This window comes from Mauremys mutica, chromosome 18 (assembly GCF_020497125.1).
Source record: "Mauremys mutica isolate MM-2020 ecotype Southern chromosome 18, ASM2049712v1, whole genome shotgun sequence".
NCBI lineage: Eukaryota > Metazoa > Chordata > Testudines > Geoemydidae > Mauremys > Mauremys mutica.
The window spans coordinates 5,708,358-5,733,171 of NC_059089.1; the positions used below are offsets into that span (position 1 = coordinate 5,708,358).

General features: G+C 44.7%; 1 protein-coding gene across 8 annotated transcripts in view; it reads left to right on the plus strand.

The window, feature by feature from the left end:
- Positions 1 to 24,814, plus strand: part of EXD3 (exonuclease 3'-5' domain containing 3) — a 614,390-nt gene that overhangs the window by 185,273 nt on the left and 404,303 nt on the right. For all 8 annotated transcript variants that reach the window (XM_044992564.1, XM_044992566.1, XM_044992568.1 and 5 more), the window contains 3 exons: positions 13,789 to 13,842; positions 14,653 to 14,792; positions 16,670 to 16,761. In XM_044992564.1, the coding sequence (XP_044848499.1) occupies positions 13,789 to 13,842; positions 14,653 to 14,792; positions 16,670 to 16,761 (286 nt within the window). The remainder of the gene's footprint in view (positions 1 to 13,788; positions 13,843 to 14,652; positions 14,793 to 16,669; positions 16,762 to 24,814) is intronic.

The following is a 24,814-nucleotide window of genomic DNA, read 5'->3' on the forward strand; positions in this document are numbered from 1 at the left end:
TGGTTAATTTTTTGGTACTTTATTTTGGGTGCTTAATAAAATAAAAAATGATCCATTCCACATGTCCTGGTTTTGACCAGAAATGGAATATTGTGAGGGACATCTTTTGTGGTATATATCACCTGACTGAAAATCTTACCAGACAGATTCTCTGTTTCATGGGGTTACTGAATCAAGGTGTTTGACTAATTTCAAGTGTGATTGTAAATAAGATTTTGCTAGACATTTGAGGCTCCAGGGATACAGATGAGTTTTTCACTGCTATCTTTTGGAAATGCAGATTCTTTCAAGCATTTTGAACTGGAAAGCTCCAGATTATTTGTGAAGCTGTTTCTCTAGGGTCCTTTCCCTGACTTGAGCACTTCTCGGGCAGGAAGAGTTGGCTCATAACCTTTTTTCCTTAAGAAGAACCAAATACAGTGTTTTTTCTCAGGGTTGTCCACGGGATATCAGAGCTATTTCATTTCCCTTACCCATATCTTCCTCCCAATTATAGTATCACCAAAAGAACAAATGCAGGTCCTGGCCCGTACAGTCCAAGACAGAGTAGAGTAATAGAATGTGACAGACAATCCTGGCACTAGGACTATGAGGCCTCTGCTGCAAGCAACGGCGAGGATGTCTATATTGTGCTGATTCTACTGTAACCTCTTGTAGGGCTCCTTTCAGGTGGGGCAGTAACAAACGTTCAGATGTGAGCCTCTTCGCCCCATTCTGTCCCACCTTAAGTCTTCAGAAGGTTGAAATCTTTCTAAATATTTGATATTATTCTCTGCTTTTTCCAACCCCTTGTTTAAGCCCTAAGGGTTATCTATAGAATGGGGCACCAACATTTCAGTCTTTATTTCATAGAAATACACTCCCTTTAGTCCACTGGACACATTTAATATTCTCATGTGAACAATGCATCCTTGCCTCATGTGTTCATGTCCCACCTCTCACAAATTGCATAAGAGAACAGTGTCTCTGCAGACAATGAAGTCCCTGATGTTCCTAGAGACTGGTGTGCTGGTTATCTCATTTACTTCTAAAGCTGATCTGATCCCACCCATGACCTTCAATATTAGAGCTTCTCAAAGACTGAACCAATTTGTCTGTCAGAATAACAGTAATTTGTGCAGCTGAGCCAAGCATTCTCTTGGGATTTGTGAATTTTGGGTTGTCACCTCCAGTGCTAATAGAACACTGTGGCTATGGATGAAAGTAGTGGGGGTATAAAAAGTAATAATGGGAAGATAAATCTTGAATTATTTGGAGATAGCACCCTTTTGTTGGCAGATGTGAATAATTCCTGCTACTCAGAGTTATGAGCACCTCAGGAATGGTAGTTGTTTGTAACTCTGAAATGTTCATAACTCTGAACAAAATGTTAGAGCTGTTCTTTCAAAAGTTTACAGCGGAACATTGATTTAATACAGCTTTGAAACTTCACTATGCAGAAGAAAAATGCTACTTTCCCTTTATTTTTTAATAGTTTACGTTTAACACAATACTGTACTGTATTTGCTTTTTCTTTTCTTTTCTTTTTTTCTTTTGGCCTCTGCTGTTGCCTGATTGCATACTTACAGTTCCAAATGAGGTGTGTGGTTGATTGGTCAGTTAGTAACTCTCGTGTTCGTAAGTCTGAGGTTCTACTGTAATAGTCGCAGGTAGTAAATGCATGCTGTGAGGCACCCCTCTGAGTATGGGAGGATGAGATGAGCCTCACTGGCCACTGGATGGCACCGCTGCTCCCAAAACATATAGTGGGAGCTTTATTTTTCTGACTGTAAGTAAGGTGACAGTTAAGGAAAAAGGCAGAAGTGTCTGTGTGGCAAGTTTCTGGGTGTGTATCCATTCTGGTGTGACTGCAGTTGATGGCACCTGCTGATGGAATGCAGTACTATGGTGTTGACAAAAAAAGGTTTTAAAGCTGACAATTAGAGTGTATACTATTGTTTGGTAACGGGGCTAGTATCTAAACAGAGGGATTTAAAATGTCTATTTATACAGTTCCAGCTGGGGTGCCTTTAGATATATTTCCTCTTTCTTATACAGCTGCTTTCATGAGCCAAGCGTAGTTGCAAGGTGAGTTTCAGTAGTTGCCCTAAACTGTACATTGAGCAGTCTAATGTTAGTGTATTAGACTATTTTGTGTTCAGGCTGAACCTGGACAAAATGTCATGCACACCATGTGTTGTGTAGGACTCCAAGGCGCTGATAGTATTGTAGTCTTTCAGAACTCTCTTTCTTGAGCTCTCCATTTCGATGTTGGTGAATGGCTTTATGAAAACCAAGATGGCTGCCGGTATTTTTTAAACAATGATGGAATTCAGCAGACCAGAGGCTAATATAGTGCGATGCTATTCTGTGAAGAGACGCTGAATAGGCCAGGCTGTGCTTTAGAAGAATGAGGGGTAGGCAGAAGGCAAGCTAGTGTTTCATGGTCATCTTATGTTACACTTCAGCCTTTCAAAGAGTGTCTGGGGCTGGTTGAATGAACCTCTCCTGCACTCCAAATGCAGGAATCTAAAGACAAAGGAGACTCTTGTCACTTGCAGGCCCCTTCAGCGAATAAAAGCTATTGTCACATGAACAGGGGCAGTCTGGCAGGCTGTGCATGCTTCAGTGCCCCATGATATCGCTAAGTCTCAGCAGAAACCACATTCAGTGCCCTGTCAGCTTTGATTAGCGGGGTCTCATGACTTAATGTGCTGCGATATTTCATGTCTAAGGGTAGCGGCTGTCTTTCTGTGGGATGAATGCCCTCTATTGTCCACTAAGTTATTTTATTTACATTTTTTAAACAGCTTATAAAGGTAAAAAGATAGCTGTGCTAAAAAAAAATCAAATTCCTTTGCTTGTGGATCAGTAGTAAGTGCTTCTAGGGTCAGATACAGTGAAACTTGTTTTCGCAATTAGCATCAAAGTTCTGGTTTTGTTTAACAGCTTTATATTAAATTCTGAACAGGTGGCAGTGGAGCTGGGTTTAGGAAGGAAACAATAAATAATCTTTTTAGCCTCTGACAACCAGAAATATTCCTTGGCTTGAGAGAACTCCCACTCAAAGCTCTCTCTGCATTAGAAATCTAGGGACTTTTTTCTTGTTCTGTTTGTTTTTTATACAAGAACATTGGGGCTAAGGTTTAGCAGGGATGGGGAGATAATTTTTGCGTTTCATTTTTAACAAATAAATGACATTCTCCTTCTGTATTTATTGTTTTTGTATAGAAAATGGATTTTGTAAATATGTTAAATTGAGCTAATATTTGCTAGTTTTCAATAAAAGAAACGGATTTGTTAATTATATCTAGGGCTAATTGCTAAAATTAGGAATTAGGTGATAAAGGCATTAAAATATACCATTTATTTATTTTAAATACACCCATCTTAGTGTTCTCAAACAAAAACTGCATTAACACAGGGTTAGGGTTGAGATTACATCAGTAATTTAGAGTAAAGTACATTTCTGGGATGGTTTAATTATTCAAAAAACAAGCATGATAAACCCAGGAAATTCAGAGTTAGGGATGAACTCAAAATAAATCCAAACATGCTTAGGGTCTAGCAATTCACATTTCAGGCACGCAGACTACCTTAACTCAGCCCTCTAGTGATGCCTAATATGATTGTGATTGTGGCATATTCATGTTTGTAGTCTTAAATTGATTAGATTCAACTGATGTTAGAATATACATTATATTGTTCTTTTGCTATGATATCACTATAGGGCAGAGTTAGAGCTGTTTGGGTTCCCTAACTGACTTTCCAGACCTTAATATGTTTGGATTGCTTTTAAATTTAATCTTAACTTAGACTTTCCTGGGTTGTTTTGTGCACATTTTACCCTAAATCACTGATCTGTTAACTGCATTTTAATATAGTTTTTGTGTGGAAATTTCCTTTTTATAATTAAAAAATTAATACGTGAACAAAAAATAAGAAACTCAATGAGGATATTATCATGTGATAATTCTAATTGGATAATTCTAATAACCTTAAATCTTTTAGGGCCAGATTCACAGATACACTCTTGATGCTTTATGCGACTCAGATACATTACAAAGTAGCCTGGCAGACATACTCACTAGTTAAACTGGGTTTAAAGCTGTGCTGTGTCATTGGAGCTGCACAAAACAGCCAGTGTTCAGTTCAGTTTCCCCCTCCCTCCTGTATTCCAACACGCTTATGTACATGTGCATACACACAGGTTTCCAATCCAAATTCCCTCTCCCTCCTGTCCTCCAGATTCCACTGCACACACAAACCGATTCTCCTCCATCATGTTCTCCACAGTCCCCTGCATGTGCACACACCTGATTTCCCATCCCTCCTGTGCTTTGCACTACGCTGTGCATGTGTGTGCTCACACGCACACACATCTGAGTTTCCCCCTCTATTTGAGTAGATCTGGAGTAACAAGTAATATCTGAAGAGAAATACTTGCACTTATTGGTAAATGATTGATTGATTGATTGACTTATGTGTTTGTTTGTTGTTTGTTTATAGCTGGAAGTTTTCCCATCAGTAAAGGCTAACACATAAAATCTTCTTCAGATAAACAAAAAATAATCCTCTTTCAAAATGTCCCCCTCCCCCCCACCTCCCATCATTCCTAATGGTCACCTCCAAATTGCGCTCAGAGAAGATGACGGCCCCCTATGGGATGAGGTGGAGAAGAACACTGAGGAGTCAGTAAACAGGGTCATCTTTGCCTGTCATCCGAGTCCCACTGAGAACCATAGGAGATGGTAGCCATTTTACAAAGAATGTCTTAACTGAGGGCAAGCTGTGGGCATCTGTCCCCATGTGAATAGCACCTTGGATCATTTTTGTGTTTTGTCCAGATACAGTGTTTATTCTGACTGCTGCTCAAGCAGAGCCTGACCCAAAGCCCTTGGAAGACAATAAAAGGATTCATTGTCTTCAGTGGCTTTGAATCAGACCATTGGTCATCACCTTTTGCTCCTATCTTACCCTTTTTCCTGTATCAGGCACCCCTGTCAGTACATAGTCCTCATCACGTACCTGCCCCTCCATAGGCTCAGGAAGGGAAATGGAAGAAAAGCATAAACCTTTCCCATGCTTCTAATTAGATCCACTGTGGAAGTGAATGGGAGGGGTGGGAGAGGGGGGTAGTTAATGTAGCCCAAATGCTTGTCTGGGTTATTTCTTTGCTGTTATTTTTATTCATACTGGAAATTGGAATGCATTAGTAGGAGCAGAAAAGGCAGCACATGCTAATATTCAGAATTGTAAGAGGCATTTTACATGTGGGTTATATTGGTTTCAGAGTGCATATAGAGGCCTTCCTAATAAATGCATTGTGTGTGCAGACATTACAAAGATTTTAGGGTTCCCGGATAATGTGCTGAGGGGATCATTTATAAAAGGTTGTTGTTGGTCTTGCTTAACAGTTGGAGGAGTGGTGAAGGCAGCTAGGATTTGGAATTGCTATTGCCTTTCTGATCCAACTTTGATCTGAGGTTTCTACAACTTAGTTAACATGATTACTAGTTTCCAGTTATTCTGGCTACTCCTGGTCCAGAGTAGAGTATGCACAAAGCTGTGTGATGGAGAAATACTCAGTTACCACGGTGGGGTGTATCTTTAATTATCAGCTAAAGTACGTAATCTATATGCTGATAGACAGCAAAATTAGTCATGAATGAGTTGTTACATCCCTGGAGATCTTATCCTCTGTAAAAATAATATTAAAAATGGGGTCATTTTACAGAAAACTTTTTTGTGGAGTTGAACAATACCAAACATTGCAATAACAAAATAAATATTAAAATAGATACAGCAGCCAAGTCAGTCACATCTTTAGCTCAGTTAGGCTTATCTCTTCTATTATTATTCAGATTGTAAACATGCTGATACTATCTGATGTTGTCCTTTCTGTTCAAAGAGCTGGACTTTGTAAGTACACCCTTCAATAGGGCTTTCTGTTCGTTTGTTTCTAACACTGGTAATCATAAAACCAGGAAAAGCATTTTAACAAATCAGTTAAGTATGTGCTTAATTTGAGATTTAACTCATTGAGGCCATGTCTACACTACCAATTTGTGTCAACAAAAGTGATGTCTATAAGGTGGACTATAAGATGGATAGAAAGCTGGCTAGATTGTCGGGCTCAACGGGTAGTGATCAATGCCTCCATGTCTAGTTGGCAGCCAGTTTCAAGTGGAGTGCCCCAAGGATCGGTCCTGGGGCCAGTTTTGTTCAATATCTTCATTAATGATCTGGAGGACGGCGTGGACTGCACTCTTAACAAGATTGCAGATGACACTAAACTGAGAGGAGTGGTAGATATGCTTTAGGGTAGGGATAGGATACAGAGGGACCTAGACAAATTAGAGGATTGGGCCAAAAGAAACCTGATAAGGTTCAACAAGGACAAGTGCAGAGTCCTGCACTTAGGACGGAAGAATCCCATTCACTGTTACAGACTAGGGACCGAATGGCTAGGCAGCAGTTCTGCAGAAAAGGACCTAGGAGTTACAGTGGACGAGAAGCTGGATATGAGTCAACAGTGTGCCCTTGTTGTCAAGAAGGCTAACGGCATTTTGGGCTGTATAAGTAGGGGCATTGCCAGCAGATCAAGGGACGTAATCATTCCCCTCTATTCGACATTGGTGAGGCCTCATCTAGAGTACTGTGTCCAGTTTTGGGCCCCACACTACAAGAAGGATATGGAAAACTTGGAAAGAGTCCAGCGGAGGGCAACAAAAATGATTAGGGGGCTGGAACACATGACTTGTGAGGAGAGGCTGAGGGAACTAGGATTGTTTAGTCTGCAGAAGAGAAGAATGAGGGGGGATTTGATAGCTGCTTTCAACTACCTGAATAGAGGTTCCAAAGAGGATGGATCTAGACTGTTCTTAGTGGTACCAGATGACAGAACAAGGAGTAATGGTCTCAAGTTGCAGTAGGGGAGATTTAGGTTGGATATTAGGAAAAACTTTTTCACTCAGAGAGTGGTGAAACACTGGAATGGGTTACCTAGGGAGATGGTGGAATCTCCTTCCTTAGAGGTTTTTAAGGTCAGGCTTGACAAAGCCCTGGCTGGGATGATTTAATTGGGAATTGGTCCTGCTTTGAGCAGGGGGTGGGACTAGATGACCTCCTGAGGTCCCTACCAACCCTGATATTCTATGATTCTATGATTCTTTGATGTCGACATCCAAAAATCGACATAATAAAAATTGCAATTTCATGTTCACACTTGCTCCCTCTGTTGGCAGATCGCATCCACAGTGAGGGGACCATCATTGACAGTGTGAGCAATGCACTGTGGGTACCTATCCCACAGTCCTTCTGTCACTAGGTGTTATGGAACGACGGAGCAGATCACGGCACATCTTAGGACAGTGCTAAATGTCCCGTGATGCGTTGTTTTCTGTCCCAGCACTCCATGGGCTTCCGGCTTTCTTTCGTGGCATTTTTCAGCGGGCCTTCTATGCTGTGCACTCTGGCATCTTTGTGAGAAGGGATGGATCCTGCATGGCTCTCTTATGCTTTGTTAACTGTCATGAAGACATCACGGATGGCAGTGCAGTTAATCGTGAAGTTCCTAACTGAAGAAGACTTGCGGGCGCCCGACATTCTGTGGGATATGGATAGGGGCATTTAGATTGTTTTTGGCATTCACAGAGCAGGTGCATAGGGTAGAACCTCACTTTTGGGCTCGGGAAACAAGCATTGAATGGTGGGATCATATCGTCATGCAGATGAGGGATGATGAGCCGTGGCTACAGATCTTTTGGATGTGGAAAGCCGCCTTCCTGGAACTGTGCGTGGAGCTCACCCCAGATCTGCCTCTTGGTAGAAAAGCATGTGGCAATTGCTGTGTGGCAAAAGCTGGCAACTTTAGACTGCTACTGGTCAGTTTCAAATCAATTTGGAGTGGAGAAGTTGACCATTGGGGCTACGTTAATGCAAGTGTCCAGGGCAATAAATCTCATCCTCCTACGAAGGACCTTGACTCTGGGAAATGTACGTGAATTAGTGGATGGCTTTGCAGAAATGGGTTTCCCAAACTGTGGAGGGGTGATAGATGGCACACATATTCCAGTTTTGGCACCAGAGCACCTTGCAGTGGAGTACATCAATAGGAAGGGGTACTTCTCCATGGTGTTGCAGGTGCTTTGGGGTCACCCTGGATGTTTCACTGATATCAACATGGGGTGATCTGGGAAAGTGCATGACACATGCATCGTCAGGAACACCAGTCTGTAGAGAAAGCTGCAAGCAGGGACTTTCTTTCCTAACCAGAAGATTACAATGGGGAGTGTTGAAATGCCCATAATAATCCTGGGGGACCCTGCGTACCCCATAAAACCATGGCTTATGAAACCTTACACGGGACACCTGGACAACAGGAAGGAGCAGTTCAAAAACAGGCTCAGTAGGTGCCGGATGACAATGGAATGTGCTTTTGGCAGATTAAGGCACACTGGCAATGCCTTTATGGCAGGTTGGTCCTCACTGAGGATAATATTCCTGTGGTCATAGCTGCATGCTTTATGTTGCATAATCTCTGTGAAGCTAAGAGTGAAAGGTTTGCTCAGGGGTGGAATGCTGAGGCAGACCGCTTGGCCACTGATTTTGAGCAGCCAGATACCAGGGCTGTCAGAGGAGCCCATGGGGAGCTATTTGAATCAGGGAGTCTTTGAGGCAGCACTTTGACAATGACCACCAGTAACATATATCTCTGTCGGAGCTGCTTCAGTGTTACGTTACATGTAGTTTTCCTAGGAGGCAATGGTGACATTTGGGGCCTTGTATTCCTGTAATAAAGTGATTACAATGTCTGTGCATGTATTAGCAGTGCCTGCAATCTCACCTTGTAGAAAAAAAATAAAGAGGATTTACCATTATAAAAGTTTGCTTTTATTGCACACGAAACAGCACACACAGATGCTTGATGGGAAAGGAGGAGCCAGGGAAGGGCAGACTCTCACGGCTGTGTTTAGGTCCAGCTATCATTGTGAAAGTTGTCTGAGGAGGTGGAGTGAAGGGAAAACCGAGAAGCCCTGGAAGGTGGAAAGGAATGTGCGAGCGGAGTTTGGGGGAGACTTGGAAAAGAATTCTGAATGTGCTGCAGTGGAGGTCGAGCACTGATTTGCTCATCTACAGCATTATTAAGGACTTCAGCATCTGCATTTGCTCTCCCATTACTTTAGTCATCTTCTCAGTAGCGTCCTTAACAAACACGTGATTCTTTTTTCTGTCCGATCGTTTGGCTTCCCAGCACTCCTTTCGTTCCCTTTTTTCTGTATTGCAGCACTGTAGGACCTCCTGGAACATGTCTTCTTTGCTGCATCTTGGACGCTTTCTTATCTGGTGGAGCTGCTTGGCCGGGGTGTGTGGGGTGTTCCTGAACGCCACATCTGGTGAAGCACAGGGGACAATGCACAGAAGTGGGATTGTTAAATTCACGCACAGCATTGAAATATTTCTGTTAAACACACCTTTTGCAACATTGCCATCACTTTCTCACTGACCCTAGCCAGGCACACATCTCCACAAACAGCCAAAGCATGGGGAGTGTTGGCAAGGGAGCTGCGGGGAGGGGGCTACACCACTTGTGGAAAAGAGCACATACTGTTTGCAAGGGTTGTGGTGCAGCATTCTAGGGAACAAATTCTAAAATTCTCCCGCACTTTTCCACAGGCGGGGGTAATTCTAGCAGACATCTCACCGCTAAGGGTGAGCAGGGAAATGTGGTTACATCTACTCCATGCTTGTGGCTTCTGCCCTGCTCCTTATGCTGCTCACCCATGTGCTGCTTTGGTCTCTCCACAAGTGATTGATGAGTGATGTGGGAAAGTTTCCTACAATGGGGGAAGGAACAAAGCTACTCTGCCACAGAAACTTCAGCAGAGGATTACTGAGTACCTCCAGGAAACTTTCCTGGAGATCTCTCTGGAGGATTCCGTGAGATCTCAGCGTTCATCAATACCCTGTTCCGCCGTACTGATTAGCTGCACAGGGAAATGTCCAGCACACACAAACACAGCCAGTCTCCCACATTTTCTATAGCCTGAACCCACCTCCACACTACACAAACCACAGCCACTTACCAGGAGTCTCATCCATAGAGCAGCTGCTGAGACTGGCTAGACACCTCTGGAGTGGAGAATAGTTCCTGGCTGCCTGCCTGCCCTACTGGGCGACTCTGCTGGGAGATGCAAATCCTCATCTAACTCCACCTCTTCATTAATAACTTTGTCCTCCGGGTTAGGTCCTCTTTCTGCCGCCTCTGTGCCCTCTGAAGAATTCACGGGGCTCTTGGCAATGGAGGTGAGGACGCGACCAAGGATAGCATCCAGCTCCTTATAGAACCAGCAGGTCTTAGGAGAAGCACCTGAGCGACAGTTTGCCTCCCTCATCTTATGGTACGCCTGCCTCAGCTCCTTTATCTTTGCTCTGCACTTGCAGCATGTCCCAGTTATAGCCCTTTTCGCTCAAGCCTCGAGAAATCTGCCTGTAGGTATCCCAATTCCTATGGCTCAAGCACAGCTGGGACTGCACAGCCTCCAGTGCTGTAACAAGGGCGAGGCGAGTGAGGCACTTGCCTCAGGCGTGCAAAGCAGAGGGGTGCAGAAAAAGACTGGTTTTCTTGCCTCCCTCCCCAACTGGGCTTGTTCCCTCCCTGCGTGTGTCCCTGTGGGCGGCTGCCTGGAGAACAGTAGCCTCGATACCTGCAGCCCCCCAGCAACCCCTTTCCACGTGCACCGGGACTTGGTCTGCAGCGATTCCAGCCCCTGGCTCCAGGGCAGTCTCCCAGCCACTGCCCGTGTCTCCGCCTGACTCCTGGCCTGAGTCAGCCCAGGGCGGGAGGGGGAACGGGGAGAGCCGCTACCTGGTAACCCCAGCACAGCCTGGCTTGTGCCCTGGGGCTTCTTCCTCTGGCTTAACCAGGCAGGGTTTAGTCCATTGTAGCCCAGCCCCAACCCCGGAGAACTGGCCCGAGCCGCGGGGCTGGCAGGGGACGAGCCTGGCCGCCAGGAGGGTTTTAGTAGGCGCCAGAGGCAGGCCCAGTGCAGATCGTGGAGCTCCGTGTCCTTTGCCACCGCAGCTGCACTGAGCTGTGGCTGGGAACTAGGAGCGGGGCCCAGATGTAAGCAGCACCCCTGCACTACCCCGGCGCAGCAGCTTCCAGGCTGGGCCTACAGCACTCAGGGCCTGGGGCAGCGGGCAAGGTGCTCTGGGAGCAGCCGTGTTATTTCCCTCCCGGCCTGGCCAAAGATCGCAGCGCAGTGGCTGGGGGCTGAGCCAGCTCCGGGGGGCTTTGGGCTCCCGGGTCCTGGCAGGGTTTGGAGGGGAGTCTACAAACGGGTGGGGGGGGCAACTTGGCTGCATTCGTCTAAGCAGCGTGTCCCCAGCGCTGGGCACGTTGGTGCCCCAGCAGGGCGCTGCACTGGGACTGCTCCCGCTTCCAGGCTGCAGCGCCCCGGATCCCCCTGCTCCGCTCGGACCGGATCGCAGAGAGGCTGGGAGCTCGGAGAGCGAACTGGGCTGGTTCTGGCGTTTCCGCCTCTGTCTGCTGCTCCTGCCCGGCCCTTTCCACCCACCGGCTCAGGCGCCCCCTCCCTAGGCACGGGCTGGGGGCTGAAGCGATCAGAGCTGCTCCCTGGCTGGGCTTTGCCCTGGCGCACTTGCACCGCTCCGAGACAGTTGCTTAAACACCAACGCATTTAAAAACATGTTTCTAGCGAAGGGCGGAGAAGCTGTCAGTCCTAGGGAAGGGAAAACCCCCAGACATATGGGAGGAAAAAGCAATGGTGCCCGCCCGCTCCAGCAGTGAACGGGCGATGGAGGTGGTGAAAAATGAAACTAAAAACAACTGTTTTCTATTTAAAAATGTAAATAAACAGAACAGCCTTCCCTGCAGTGTTTGTCTAAGTGCAGCAGCGTTGCTGCTGTGTAGGTCATGAAAAGGGTGTGCATAGTTTAAAACTTCCCATTCTGTTGATTTCTTACAGAACAGTCGTTCATAGTCCGAACACAAAAGCTCATGATTTAATTGGGAACAGAAACAAAAGCTCTGATTGTTGGTGTTTCAAACAATATTTTTTTTCTGAAGACTTCCTAGTTCAAACGGATCTTATGATTAAAATAAATAAACTTTCTATTATCATTATTCTTGTTATTTATGTATTTTCCTTTTTTATTTTTTATTTTTTTTTTACAAAATAACTACTATGAAATTATATGGAAGCGGGAGGGCGCAATTTTATATTCTTGCCTCGGGCGCAAAAATAGCTAGTTATGGCTCTGACAGCCTCCTCTCCCCATATACTGAGCAGATCCAGCAGGTCTGCAGTGGTCCAAGCAGGAAAGCGTTTGCTGCAATAAGCTGCCGTGGTCACCTGGGAAAATGCGATGAGACCTCTCCACACCGAGCAAACAGGAAATAGAATTTCAAAAATTCCTGGGGCTTCTAAGGGGGAGGGGAGGATGGTTGTTTACCTGGCTGCCGGGCAGTGGAGTTCAAACTGCTGACCAGAGTGGGTCAGGATGGGCATTGTGGGACACCTCCTGGAGGTCAGTTAAGGCGATGAAATGAAGCATGGTGTCTACACTTGCATTTTGTCGACAAAAATGTAGAGGAAAAAGACAAATCTCTCGTGAGGGTGGATGAATTTTGTCACCCAAACCAGGCATTTTCCCCAACAAAAGTCACCTTGCCGTGTGTATGCACTCACTGTTTGGGTCGACAAATGGCAGTTTTGGCGACAAAACCTGGTAGTGTAGACAAGGCCTGAGACTTAAGTGCGTGCTTAAATAATTTGCTGAATAGGGATGGGCTTAAGGACTATTTCTGTGCCTTGCTGAATCAGGCCTCAAAGAACATGTTTTAGCAACCCCTTGGCAGAATGGTATGGCTGTACTGATTTTGAATTCACAAGCAACAGTTATCCAATGTTTTGCATCACCTTATTGTACTATGGTGGGGTTGCACCTAGTAGAGGAGGGAAACTGAAGCCAGGATGGAAGCAAGTTCTTGGGCTTAAAATACAGGATGGGAATGCAGAAGATCTTGGTTCTATTCCTAGCTCTGCCACTGACTGCTTGTGTGACTTTCCTCAAATCATTTTGCCACTCTAGGGCTCACTTTCCCATCTGCAAAATTAGGATACTGCTTCTGAGGAACTTCACACGGGGATTACAAGACTTAGTTCATCAACATTCAGAACACAGCATAAAAGGGCACAATATAATTATTATCATCCTTTTATTTGTGATTCATATCACATATCATATCAGGGTATGTGGAGCTACATTTAAGTGATTGAACCTAAAAATCTGATTTTTAGTTGTATTCACATTTATGAATGAGATGTTTTCACAAAATATAACTGCATTGCAAAATTTAAAAGCAGCAAGAATTGTGTTCAAGTTAACTCACAAATATCCTTTTTTGTTCCGTTTTAAAATTTATATTCCTGGAGAAAATTACCTATCAGTTGAGTCTTTCCAAACACTTCACTAGAGACTCTGGTTTTTTGCTCTAAATTTTTTAATAGAGTGCTTGATCTCAGAATTTTTCTTCTGAGGTATAATACAGTTTAAAACATGTATTGCCACTGATAGTGTTTTTGTGGATTTCTAAATGAAATCTGTGCAGCCAATTGCATTTAATTAGCACATTCAAAATATAACAATAAATAGAATCATTCTGCGACTAATGTGTATAATGTGTATACTTCAGTTTAGAAACACATCTGTTTATAAGCTCTCCCAAACACACATTCTCCACTACAACCAGAAATATTTTCTACCTTTTGTGTTTTCTAGGCAGCCATTCTGAGTATAAAGCTAAAATTACAGCTGGATCTAGATGTGGAGAAGGTAAGTCTGTTTCCCCTGTAGTCTTCTCTATCATCAGATGTATCCTTTGATAAACAAGACACACAGTCTTGCACAAAAGTGGAAGTTATATACCAGTACTATACACTAATATCTAATTTGCAAGAAGTCGCTAGGGAGCTGCTAAAAATTTTGGTTCATCCTGTGAAGTGACTGAAAGATTTTTTTATACCACATTCCATCTTAATAGAATATTTTTCTAACTGTAATCTGAAACTCCAGCTGTGTTGATTCTGTTTTGCAAATTATTGTGTCTGTAATGAGGTTTATTAAAAGCAAAAATAATCCCATCTCCTCCCCTGCTCTCCCCTTCAGAATAATGGGTGTAGGAAGATAACTGAGGTTTTTTCTACCTATGTGGTGGTAAGAGGTGGCCTGGGTTAAATAAATTCTAATGCCAAAGGTTTGTAATGTTGTTGGTAATATTTGTGTTGAAAATTCTGTGTAGAAAACTCCCTTTCGGCATATTTGGATATAGAAATATTTTTCTAACGTTGAAGCAATTTGGAACACTTTTCTCAAGCACTTTCAGACCTCAGTATAGAAGACTTCGAGCTAGAGTGTTGCCCATCCCGAGCACCCATGCAGGCATATAAGGCTCACTATTCACATTCTGAGCAGCAGCAAAATTGGACAGCTCCTGCTCCTGTGCCTGTAAGCTGGGAGTGGCTGGAGACTTGGCTCTGCCTCTCCAGTGCTGCTGAGCCAATGCAATGGGAAGCAGTCTGCACCAGGTATAGAGGACAGTGTCTCTGTAATGCTTTACAAGTGCAAAACTATTTTTCTTCCTAGATGTGCACTCCATTGCTACTTCAAGAGAAGACTAACCTAGTGGAGGCTTATGTGTCAGAATATCCTGATCTCCAGCGCAAACTCTTGCAGACCCTGGATATGTGGTGTGAACCTAGTTTTAATACTACAGACATCTCAAGGTAGAAGATTATTCTATTTTCCAGTGTTTTGTCCTTCTTCTATCCAAACAGCATACAATATTATATGACATTATGAGCAGGTGCTAAATAGCTATCAGGTAAGGACAATATGTTTTCTGGTGCTCTGTCTGCATTCACTAATAACACGTTGAAAGCCACGGAGTAAATTGCTAAATGTTGTATAGTAACTTCCCATCAGAGAAGGGAAAAATTCTGGTAATTGTGAAATTTGGTCTCTCGAAAGGCCTTATCCTATGAGGCACTGAGCACCTTTCACTCCCATTGATGTCATTGGAAGTGGCAGGGGCTGAGCACTTTGCACGGTGAGGCTAAACATGAAAACATTGCAGTAGATCTTATCCAGGAGACCTCAACAGCCTGACTCTGGTGCCGCAATATCCATTGTGCATATCTGGCAGTGAGATGTGGGGAGGGGAATAAGGATCATCAGTTGGTAACCCTGATTTCAGTTGAATTTTCAACTGAAAATTCCCTTTCCGTCAGCTTCAGATAGCAGTGCTAAACCGGGAAATAGTGCAGTTGTGAGGGAGCCGTCTGCAGATAGTCCTCATCAAAGTAAAAAGCCTTTGCACTCACTCCATGCGTGTGTGTCTAGTATTCCCATGATACAGTGGCAAAAAACAAGAAATATATATGCTCATCATTTCTTTTCCAGTGAAACTATCAGGGTTGTTTTTTAATTGATAAACCACCTCTCACCAAAGTGGCTTATGCCAAGTAAGCATCAGCAGTGCAATCAAAACAACAGCATATATGCAGCAGATACAATGCTAATAAAAGCAGAGTGGGTCTTACATACCAGGTTGCTGGAAATCAGGTACTGACATGAACCCTTGAATGGAGAATTGGAGACTGATGAAGACATGAGTATCAGCTAACTGATGGAAAGAACAGCACTTACCTTAAAGTAAGAATGACCAAATGGGTCAGACCATTGGTCCATCTAGGCCAGTATCCTGTCTTCTAACGGTGGCTGATACCTGGTGCTTCAGAGGGAATGAACAGAACAGGGCAATTATTGAGTGATCCATCTCCTGTCATCCACTCCCAGCATCTGGCAGTCAGAGGCTTAGGATGCCTGGGGCACAGGGTTGCATCCATGACCATCTTGGCCAAAAGAACTTAGTTATACTTTTGGCCTTCACAACATCCCCTGGCAATGAGTTCCACAGGGTGACTGTGCGTGGTGTGAAGAAGTACTTCCTTTTGTTTGTTTTAAACCTGCCGCCCATTAATTTCATTGGGTGACTGCTGGTTCTTGTGTTGTGTGAAGGAGTAAATAACACTTCCTTATTCACTTTCTCCACATCATTCAGGATCTTATAGACCTCTATTATATCCCTACTTAGTTGTTTCTTTTCCAAATGTAAGAGTCCCCAGTCTTTTTAATCTCTCATACAGAAGTTGTTCCATATCCCTAGTAATTTTTGTTGTCCTTCCCTGTACCTTTTCCATTCCTAATAGAACTTTTATGAGACGGGGTGACCAGAACTGTTCACAGTATTCAAGGTGTGGGTGTACCATGGATTTATATAATGATACTATGATATTTTTTGTCTTGTTATCTGTCCCTTTCCTAATGGTCCCCAACATTCTGTTTGCTTTTTTGACTGGATTGAGTGGATGTTTTCAGGGAACTATCCCCGATAACTCCAAGATCTCTTTCTTGAGTGGTAACAGCTAATTTAGACCCAGTTGGAGGAAAGAATGGTATAGGCTCAGCTTTGATGGATGAGGAGGGAAAAGAAGTTGTCACCATCACCCAGAAACAGACAACATCCCTGCTATTAAAAGGGAGAAGGATCTTATCTGCTTGCATTGATGTTTCTCCCTGGCTTTGCTTGTTTTGTTTACAGGCAGTATCAAGGTTTACGACCTAACAAACTCAACCATAAAATGTTAAGCAAACTGGTCTTCAGGCTCCTAGAACAATATAACCTAGATCCAGGTATGTGATATTACACTAAATCATTTAATCACCTTTCCAGTGAACAACAGATAAAGCTTATCTGTCTTCCCACATGTCCAGCAAGGAATGTCTGCTGTCATTTGGAGCTTAATTGATGTTGTTTAAAAACAAAGCACATAAATTAAGGAAATTTTCACTTTGTGTTGTTGAAGAACTAGATGCTGGTGACTAATAGGCTGATATGACATAAATCTTGGCTTCAGAATGTTCTGCATAAACATGTGATGGTCAGTTTTGAGTACTAGCTCCATCGGGCTCACATAAGAGGCCACACATTACCCGACGAAGTGGGTATTCACCCATGAAAGCTCATGCTCCAAAACGTATGTTAGTCAATAAGGTGCCACAAGACTCTTTGCTGCTATTACTCATTTGGGGATTCTGACTTTGTGAGTTACAAGACCATCAGCTTAAAAGAGATAAACCATGAGAAGAAGGAGACACATGTATCTTTCCTGTGAAATAGGAGTGGCTGCTGCTGAAGGGAATTTAAAGGGCTCTTGCAACCTTATGGGAGAAGTAACACAGTTTACTTCCTTGTAAGGGATCTGCTTCACTCCTAAATGTCACTTGAAATCCATTCTCTTTAACATTTTGCATTGATTATTACTGGGAGATGAGTTAGGTTTCCTTGCATTGTGACATTAACAAGTAATGACTCTTGGCAGAAATCCTTAGGTGCCCCCTATAATTTGTATCCGATGTAGGTCCCTCACTCCATCGGGACCACTGAATATTGCATATTTCCCTGTTTTCTGGAACTGAATGTTATTTGCTAACCTAAGCTGTGAATTCCATTCCATCTTGTAGTGATACTGCGTTGCATATTCATCTTCACTTCTCCAAAATGTTGCTAAATATAAATGAATTATCCTCATAAACCCTCCCTTGGAGCATGTAATTGTAATTAATTCCCATTGTATTGGTGGGCAAACTGAGGCACAGAGGAATTAAGAGATTTGTTTAAAACCATGCAACAGGTTGATGGTTCACCCAGGGTTAGACCTGAGGATTTTCTGCCTCGTAAGCCTGGATATCCACTAGGCCGTACGTCCCCTGTCAGTTTACAAAGGAAGTTGAAGGAATTGCTCTCCCAAACCCGTGAAAGACCCACACACAGAGAAAACTGACTGTACAGGAGAAATGGTGAAATTGTCCATGCATAAAGTGCTGTCAAAGCACAGAGCGAGCAAACTGAAAAAAGCAGAGCTTTGTTTCCTTTAACCTTAGATGTTACTTGTAACAGTAAGAAAAAAATGTTAAGACAAAAATGTGCTTTTGGAGTTGATAGTGCCTGTTTAATTATGAAGGTTACTATATCATACTGAAGGTATAAAACACTGTACAGTATAACTACAAAGCATCATTATTATCGTCATCTCCTGTTGGTGAATTTCTGGCTTCTCCAGGATTTTTATTCATACACTGCCAGATCTGTCTAGCTGCGCCTGCTGTATTAATGACTGTAGGGTATGTACCAGTGGTTCTGCAAAAAGAGATTGTGGGGGTAGAGCAGATCGGGTAGGTGGATCCGCCAGGGCAATGAGTGACCTTGAAAGACTCCAGCAGTTTGAAGGAGTCTGCCTGTTACAATGGAACTTCCCATGTGGATCTATCTCTGGATCCCGGGTGGGACTTTAAATGCGCTGCCCGAATGTATGTTCATATTTCCAAGGTTTACCTCATCTTTTCCCCAGCAAGGTACCTGCAGTGTGAAAGAGATTTGGCCACCAGCTTGATCTGTAATACTGTTATTTGTATTATTGTTAGTGCACGATAAAAACAATGCCTCAGTTAAAAAAATCGGCCCTTGAATTTACCTGTGGGTATTAACATACAGATAACTGAAGAATTACTTTGAACCTTTGATCAATTTTCTTTTTATTGTAAAGATCAGTAAGTACACCCTGAAATTCTGTGCACATGCGCAGGCTAATGTTCCAGAGAGAGCTCATGCTGCAAGTCAGGACATGCATTGCCAGGTGTTTGCGGTGTTTGAGGATTTAATTGGAATTGTTTTTCTTTGAGTGCTGTCCCTGTGGGTGCTCCATTTTAGGTGTTGGAGCACCCCTGTGCTCATACTCAGAGACTTTTGGTAGCAGTGCCCGGTTGGGTCGCACATGCGTGGTCCCTGTCTCCTTCTGCTTCAGGCAGTTAACTGATGCTGTGCTACCAACCCCCGCGACCCCCACACTCAGTTCCTTCCCTACTGCCCTTGGCTACAGAGTTGGAGCAATCAGCAGTGCTTCCCTACTTAGTAGTTAATTAGTTTAACAGTTAGTTACTTAGTTTCCTCCTTAGCAGCTATTTACATTGTTTTCCTTTTTCTTTTATCCCTGTCACCATAGTTTAAAACAAAACAAAACCAACCCCTTTTTCCTTTTCCTTTCCTTTTGAACTACCCGCTGGGGAGAAGTTTCAGTTGAACCTCCGCATACACAGCTGCTCTGAGGGTGAAAGCCCCCACTGACAGGAATGCCTGGTTTCCCGGGCTTTAAAGGATGTCTCAACTGCAAGCTTGCTATACCTGTCTCAGATGGCCATGATCAGCGTGTTTGCAGCCTAGGCGAAAGACACACAACTCAGAAGTCTCAGCACTATCTCAAGCTCACTGCCGGGACAAGAAGAGCTAGAAATTTGCTGTTAAAGCTCCTCCTTATGGCGAAGTCTCTCAGCCCTGCATCTGAGCCTGGAGCCCTCCTGGTGAAACTTCGCCAACCACGGCTTCTGACAGGGGTCCCTCCTCATAGAATCATAGAATCTCAGGGTTGGAAGGGACCTCAGGAGGTCATCTAGTCCAACCCCCTGCTCAAAGCAGGACCAAACCCAACTAAATCATCCCAGCCAGGGCTTTGTCAATCCTGACCTTAAAAACCTCTAAGGAAGAAGATTCCACTACCTCCCTAGGTAACCCATTCCAGTTCTTCACCACCCTGCTAGTGAAAAAGTTTTTCCTAATGTCCAACCTAAACCTCCCCCTCTGCAACTTGAGACCATTACTCCTTGTTCTGTCATCTTCTACCACTGAGAACAGTCTAGATCCATCCTCTTTGGAACCCCCTTTCAGGTAGTTGAAAGCAGCTATCAAATCCCCCCTCATTCTTCTCTTCTGCAGACTAAACAATCCCAGTTCCCTCAGCCTCTCCTTGTAAGTCATGTGCTCCAGCCCCCTAATCATTTTTGTTGCCCTCCACTGGACTCTCTCCAATTTATCCACATCCTTCTTGTAGTGTGGGGCCCAAAACTGGACACAGCACTCCAAATGAGGCCTCACCAGTGCTGAATAGAGAGGAATGATCACATCCCTCGATCTGCTGGAAATGCCCCTACTTATACAACCCAAAATGCCATTAGCCTTCTTGGCAATAAGGGCACACTGTTGACTCATATTCAGCTTTTCGTCCACCGTAACCCCTAGGTCCTTTTCTGCAGAACTGCTGCCCAGCCATTCGGTCCCTAGTCTGTAGCAGTGCATGGGATTCTTCCGTCCTAAGTGCAGGACTCTGCACTTGTCCTTGTTGAACCTCATCATATTTCTTTTGGCCCAATCCTCTAATTTGTCTAGGTCCCTCTGTATCCTATCCCTACCCTCCAGCGTATCAACCACTCCTCCCAGTTTAGTGTCATCTGCAAACTTGCTACGGGTGCAGTCCACACCATCCTCCAGATCGTTAATGAAGATATTGAATAATATCCTCAATCCATGCATCTGAGCAAACTGTCAAAAAGGCCGGCAGCTATGTCTCCAACGCAGGAATCGGCCAAGAAGTGCTGTTCCGCAAGAGGACACTCAGCACTGGCAGCCGACCCAGCGGGACCACCCGTCACCGCCGGTACCACTAGAGCCAGAGACTCTAAAAGAGTCCCACAGAAGCACTAAGGGGAAATCTGAACCCAATGCCTCGGCACTGCCAATACCAAGCTGCGATCCACACGCAACGGCATGGCACCAGGACAGATGGCAGCTCCTTCAGAGACACGCTCAGTGCACACAGTGGTGCAGCCTTCAGCACCAGCTTATACAGAGCAGCTCCAAGCACTGACAGTGATACAGACATCACAGCAGTTTCTCGACAAAAGGGTCTCTTAGTCGGTTCTGCCCCTGACTCCCCTATCATCGGCACCAATGCGAACATGTCACCCTTGGCACCGAGTCTCCTCGCGTCTCCAATACAATCCACTCCTCCCTATTCGAGTGAGGAGGATGAGAGTGAGGAAGGACAAGGAGATCTCTCATCACAATCTCTACCATGAACCGACTAACTCAGGACCCCCTCAGGGGACATATTACACTGATTCCGAGTATTTTCAATGGTATGGCCAGCCCTGAGGGGGCCCCCATACCTCCCCCACCCCAATGGGCATACTGGAACCTGTAGGTGGCATACCCCACACAACAGGGACTGCCTGCCACATCCAGACCTGGCACACAGCAGTCACCTGTGCCTGGACCTTTGATGGTGGCAGGGGAACTGGGGGAAGATGAGGAAGAACCTCTGATCATGGAAGGGGCACCATCTACCCATTTCCCATCACTATCCACAGATGACACTGTTACGCCTCCTCCCCATAATATAGGGGATGATTTCAGACTATTCCAGGATCTATTTAAAAGTGTGGCTAGCTCCCTGGACATCTCCCTTGAGGAGGTCCAAGTGACACAACACAAACTAGTGGACATTCTGCATACATCTGCTTCATCCAAAATCGCTATGAATGATGCGCTGATGGACCCCATCAAAACCATTTGGCAGAAACCTGCCACTGCTCCTCCAACCTGCAAGAGGTCTGACAAAAAATATTATGTACCAGCCAAAGGCACAGAGTTCCTCTTTTCACATCCAGCGCCCAATTCCCTAGTGGTGGACGCAGTCCAGGAACATGGTAGGCAACGACAGCCCAAAACCACACCTCACGACAAAGAGTGGAAAAGTCTTGATCTTTTTGGTCGCAAGGCTTATTCCTCGGCTACACTAAACCTCCGTATAGCCAACTACGAGGCATTACTGGCAAAGTATGACTATATTAACTACACAAAGATGTCTGAATTGACTGATTTTATTTCTGAGGACAAGAGAGAACAATTCACAGCACTTGTATCAGAGGGACAACTCATCTCCAAAACAGCCCTGCAAGCCACACTTGATTCTGTGGACACTGCAAGTTCAGTGGCGACGGCTGTTGTGATGAGAAGGGCCTCATGGCTCCATCTCTTCAGCTTTCCTAAGGAGGTGCAATCCATAGTTGAGGATTTCCCATTTGAGAGTCCCAAACTCTTTGACGAGAAGACAGATGACTCTGTCTACTTGCTCAAGGATTCACGGGCGACACTTTGATCCTTGGGAATCTATACACCCAAACCCAAGAAAAAACAGAGAAATGTACCCCAACACTACTGCCAGACCATGTATTCACAACAACAATGGTGATTAGAGTCACAGGCCCACAAACACAGGCACCTGAGGGGACGCCAATCCACTTCTTCAGTAGCTGCGTCCCAACCATCAACCTCCAGACAACAAATTTGAAGCCTTGGTTGAGGGCACGAGAGCCCGAGGTCTATCTGTGCTGGTGACACCATCTCTCTCCCAACTATTCAGATATTGTCTAGTTCCATTTTATCCAATCTGGAAGACCATCACATCTGACAAATGGGTGCTAGAAATTGTACAAACTGGTTACTCCATTCCTCCCCCTTTTCCCCAACTCCCCTACCCATCCTCCTTCCCTGTCCCTCTTCAGGGATCCCTCTCAAGAGTCTCTACTGTACCAGGAGGTAAGCCACCTCATGCAGCTAGGAGCAGTAGAACCCTTTCAAAGAGAACACAGAGGGAGAGGATTTTATTCCCACTATTTTCTCACAAAGAAAAAGTCCGGTGGATGGAGACCACTATTCGATCTACAATGACTCAACAAGTTTGTCAAAACACAGTGATTCAAGATGGTCACACTACGCACCATAATTCCAGCTCTAGAAAGAGGGGATTGGTTCTGGTCCCTCGACCTCTGGGACTAGATGACTTCCTGAGGTCCCTTCCAACCCTGATATTCTATGATTCTATGATGCGTATTTTCATGTAACAATACATCCCTCTCATTGCAGATTTCTCCGTTTTAACATCGGACAGGACCACTTCCAATAAAAGGTCCTTCCCTTCTGCCTCTCTACTTCCCCTCAAGTGTTTTCGAAGGTACTGGCCGTGCTTGCAGCATGCCTGCGCAGCTATGCAATCAACACAGCAGGCAGCAATACAAGCCACCAAACAGGTGGTAACCCTTTTCACGAGACTGGACCTCCAAATAAATACTGAAAAGTCCACCCTGACTCCAGTGCAGGAGTTGGAGTCCATTGGGTCCCATCTCAATTCTACCGAGGCCATAACCTCTCTACCAAGGCGATGGTTTCTCACTCTCACCAGCCTCATATCCACGGCACAAAACAGTCCACAGATATCAGCCAGGACTTGCCTACAACTTCTTGGTCACAAGGTAGCCACAACGTTTGTCGTCAGACATGCCAGATTAAATAAGCATTGCCTGCAAGGATGGCTCCTTATGAATTATGTCCCACACAGACACAGCATAAACAAGTGTCTTACGATGCCAGACAAAATAAAGGACTCCCTACTCTGATGGACACAACCAGCCAATGTGTGCACAGGAGTGCCCTTCCTTCAGAAGACGCCGACACTAACCATCACTACAGATGCCTCACTGTTGGGATGGGGGGCACACATGCATCCATCCACATGCTATCCAGGGCTGCTGGTCTCGTGCAGAATCCCTTCTACATATAAATCTATTAGAACAAACGAGCTCCATCCTCTTTGGAACCCCCCTTCAGGTAGTTGAAGGCTGCTATCAAATCCCCTCACACTCTTCTCTTCTGCAAACTAAACAAGCCCAGTTCCCTCTGCCTCTCCTCATAAGTAATGTGCCCCAGCCCCCTAATCATTTTCGTTGCCCTCTGCTAGACTCGTTCCAATTTGTCCACAACCCTTCTGTAGTGGGGGGCCCAAAACTGGATGCAGTACTCCAGATGTGGCCTCACCAGTGCTGAATAGAGGGCAATAATCACTTCCCCTGATTGGCTGGCAATGCTCCTACTAATGCAGCCCAATATGCCATTGGCTGCCTTAGCAATGAGGGCACACTGCTGACTCATATCCAGCCTCGCATCTCCTGTAATCTATCCACGTTATAGTCCATTCATCCAATCCATACTTTAACTTGCTGGCAAGAATACTGTTGCTGGCTTATTTTTTGTGTTTTTTGCCACCAGTTTTTCCCTTAGATTTAATCCTGAATTGCATTTTGTACAAACCTTTAAGCCCTAGAGATAACAGTGTACAATATATACTGAGAATGATTATTTCTCATGTATTTAAACAGTAGAGGGCAGAAGAGGGCTGCTCAGAAATCTGTGCATTAGTTTAGGTATGTCACTACCATCCTTAGACATTGCGAGAATGCAGTGCATACCAGAGGACAGCCACCATGGTAAGCTCTACCTGTACGTCACAGGGTTTCTTTGAGTTAAGTATTTTCAAAGGATGTTACTCTGGAGTCAGGTGAACGAGTGTAATATTAGAACCAAAGAGAAAATGCCTGATCTGTTGGAAGATGATAGGCAAAGTAACTTTTGTTCCCACAAATATCATTCAGTTGTGTGCAGGCAGAGTAGAAGGATATGCTCTTCCATTAAATTAGATCACCAGGGGTTGTAAACCATTGTTTCCCACCACTTGTGGATGATTTTCCTGCTGCATGTCTCAGCCCTATTGTCAAATACCAGTACAACATTGTCTATGAAAATTGCCTGTGTGCATTCACATTGTTAGGAGATGTGAGCCTCTCACAGAAGGTCAGGAGCTTTTACCTGGCAATGACCACTGGCTTGTACACCCACCTTCTCCCCAGTAGGATATGAAATACGGTGTAGGCCAAATCACCACTCAGTCCCTTCAGGCTGCTGAAGGAGAGTTGGGCTTGGGACATGCCCATGTCCTTGACCCTTCCCTTGTCATTTTCC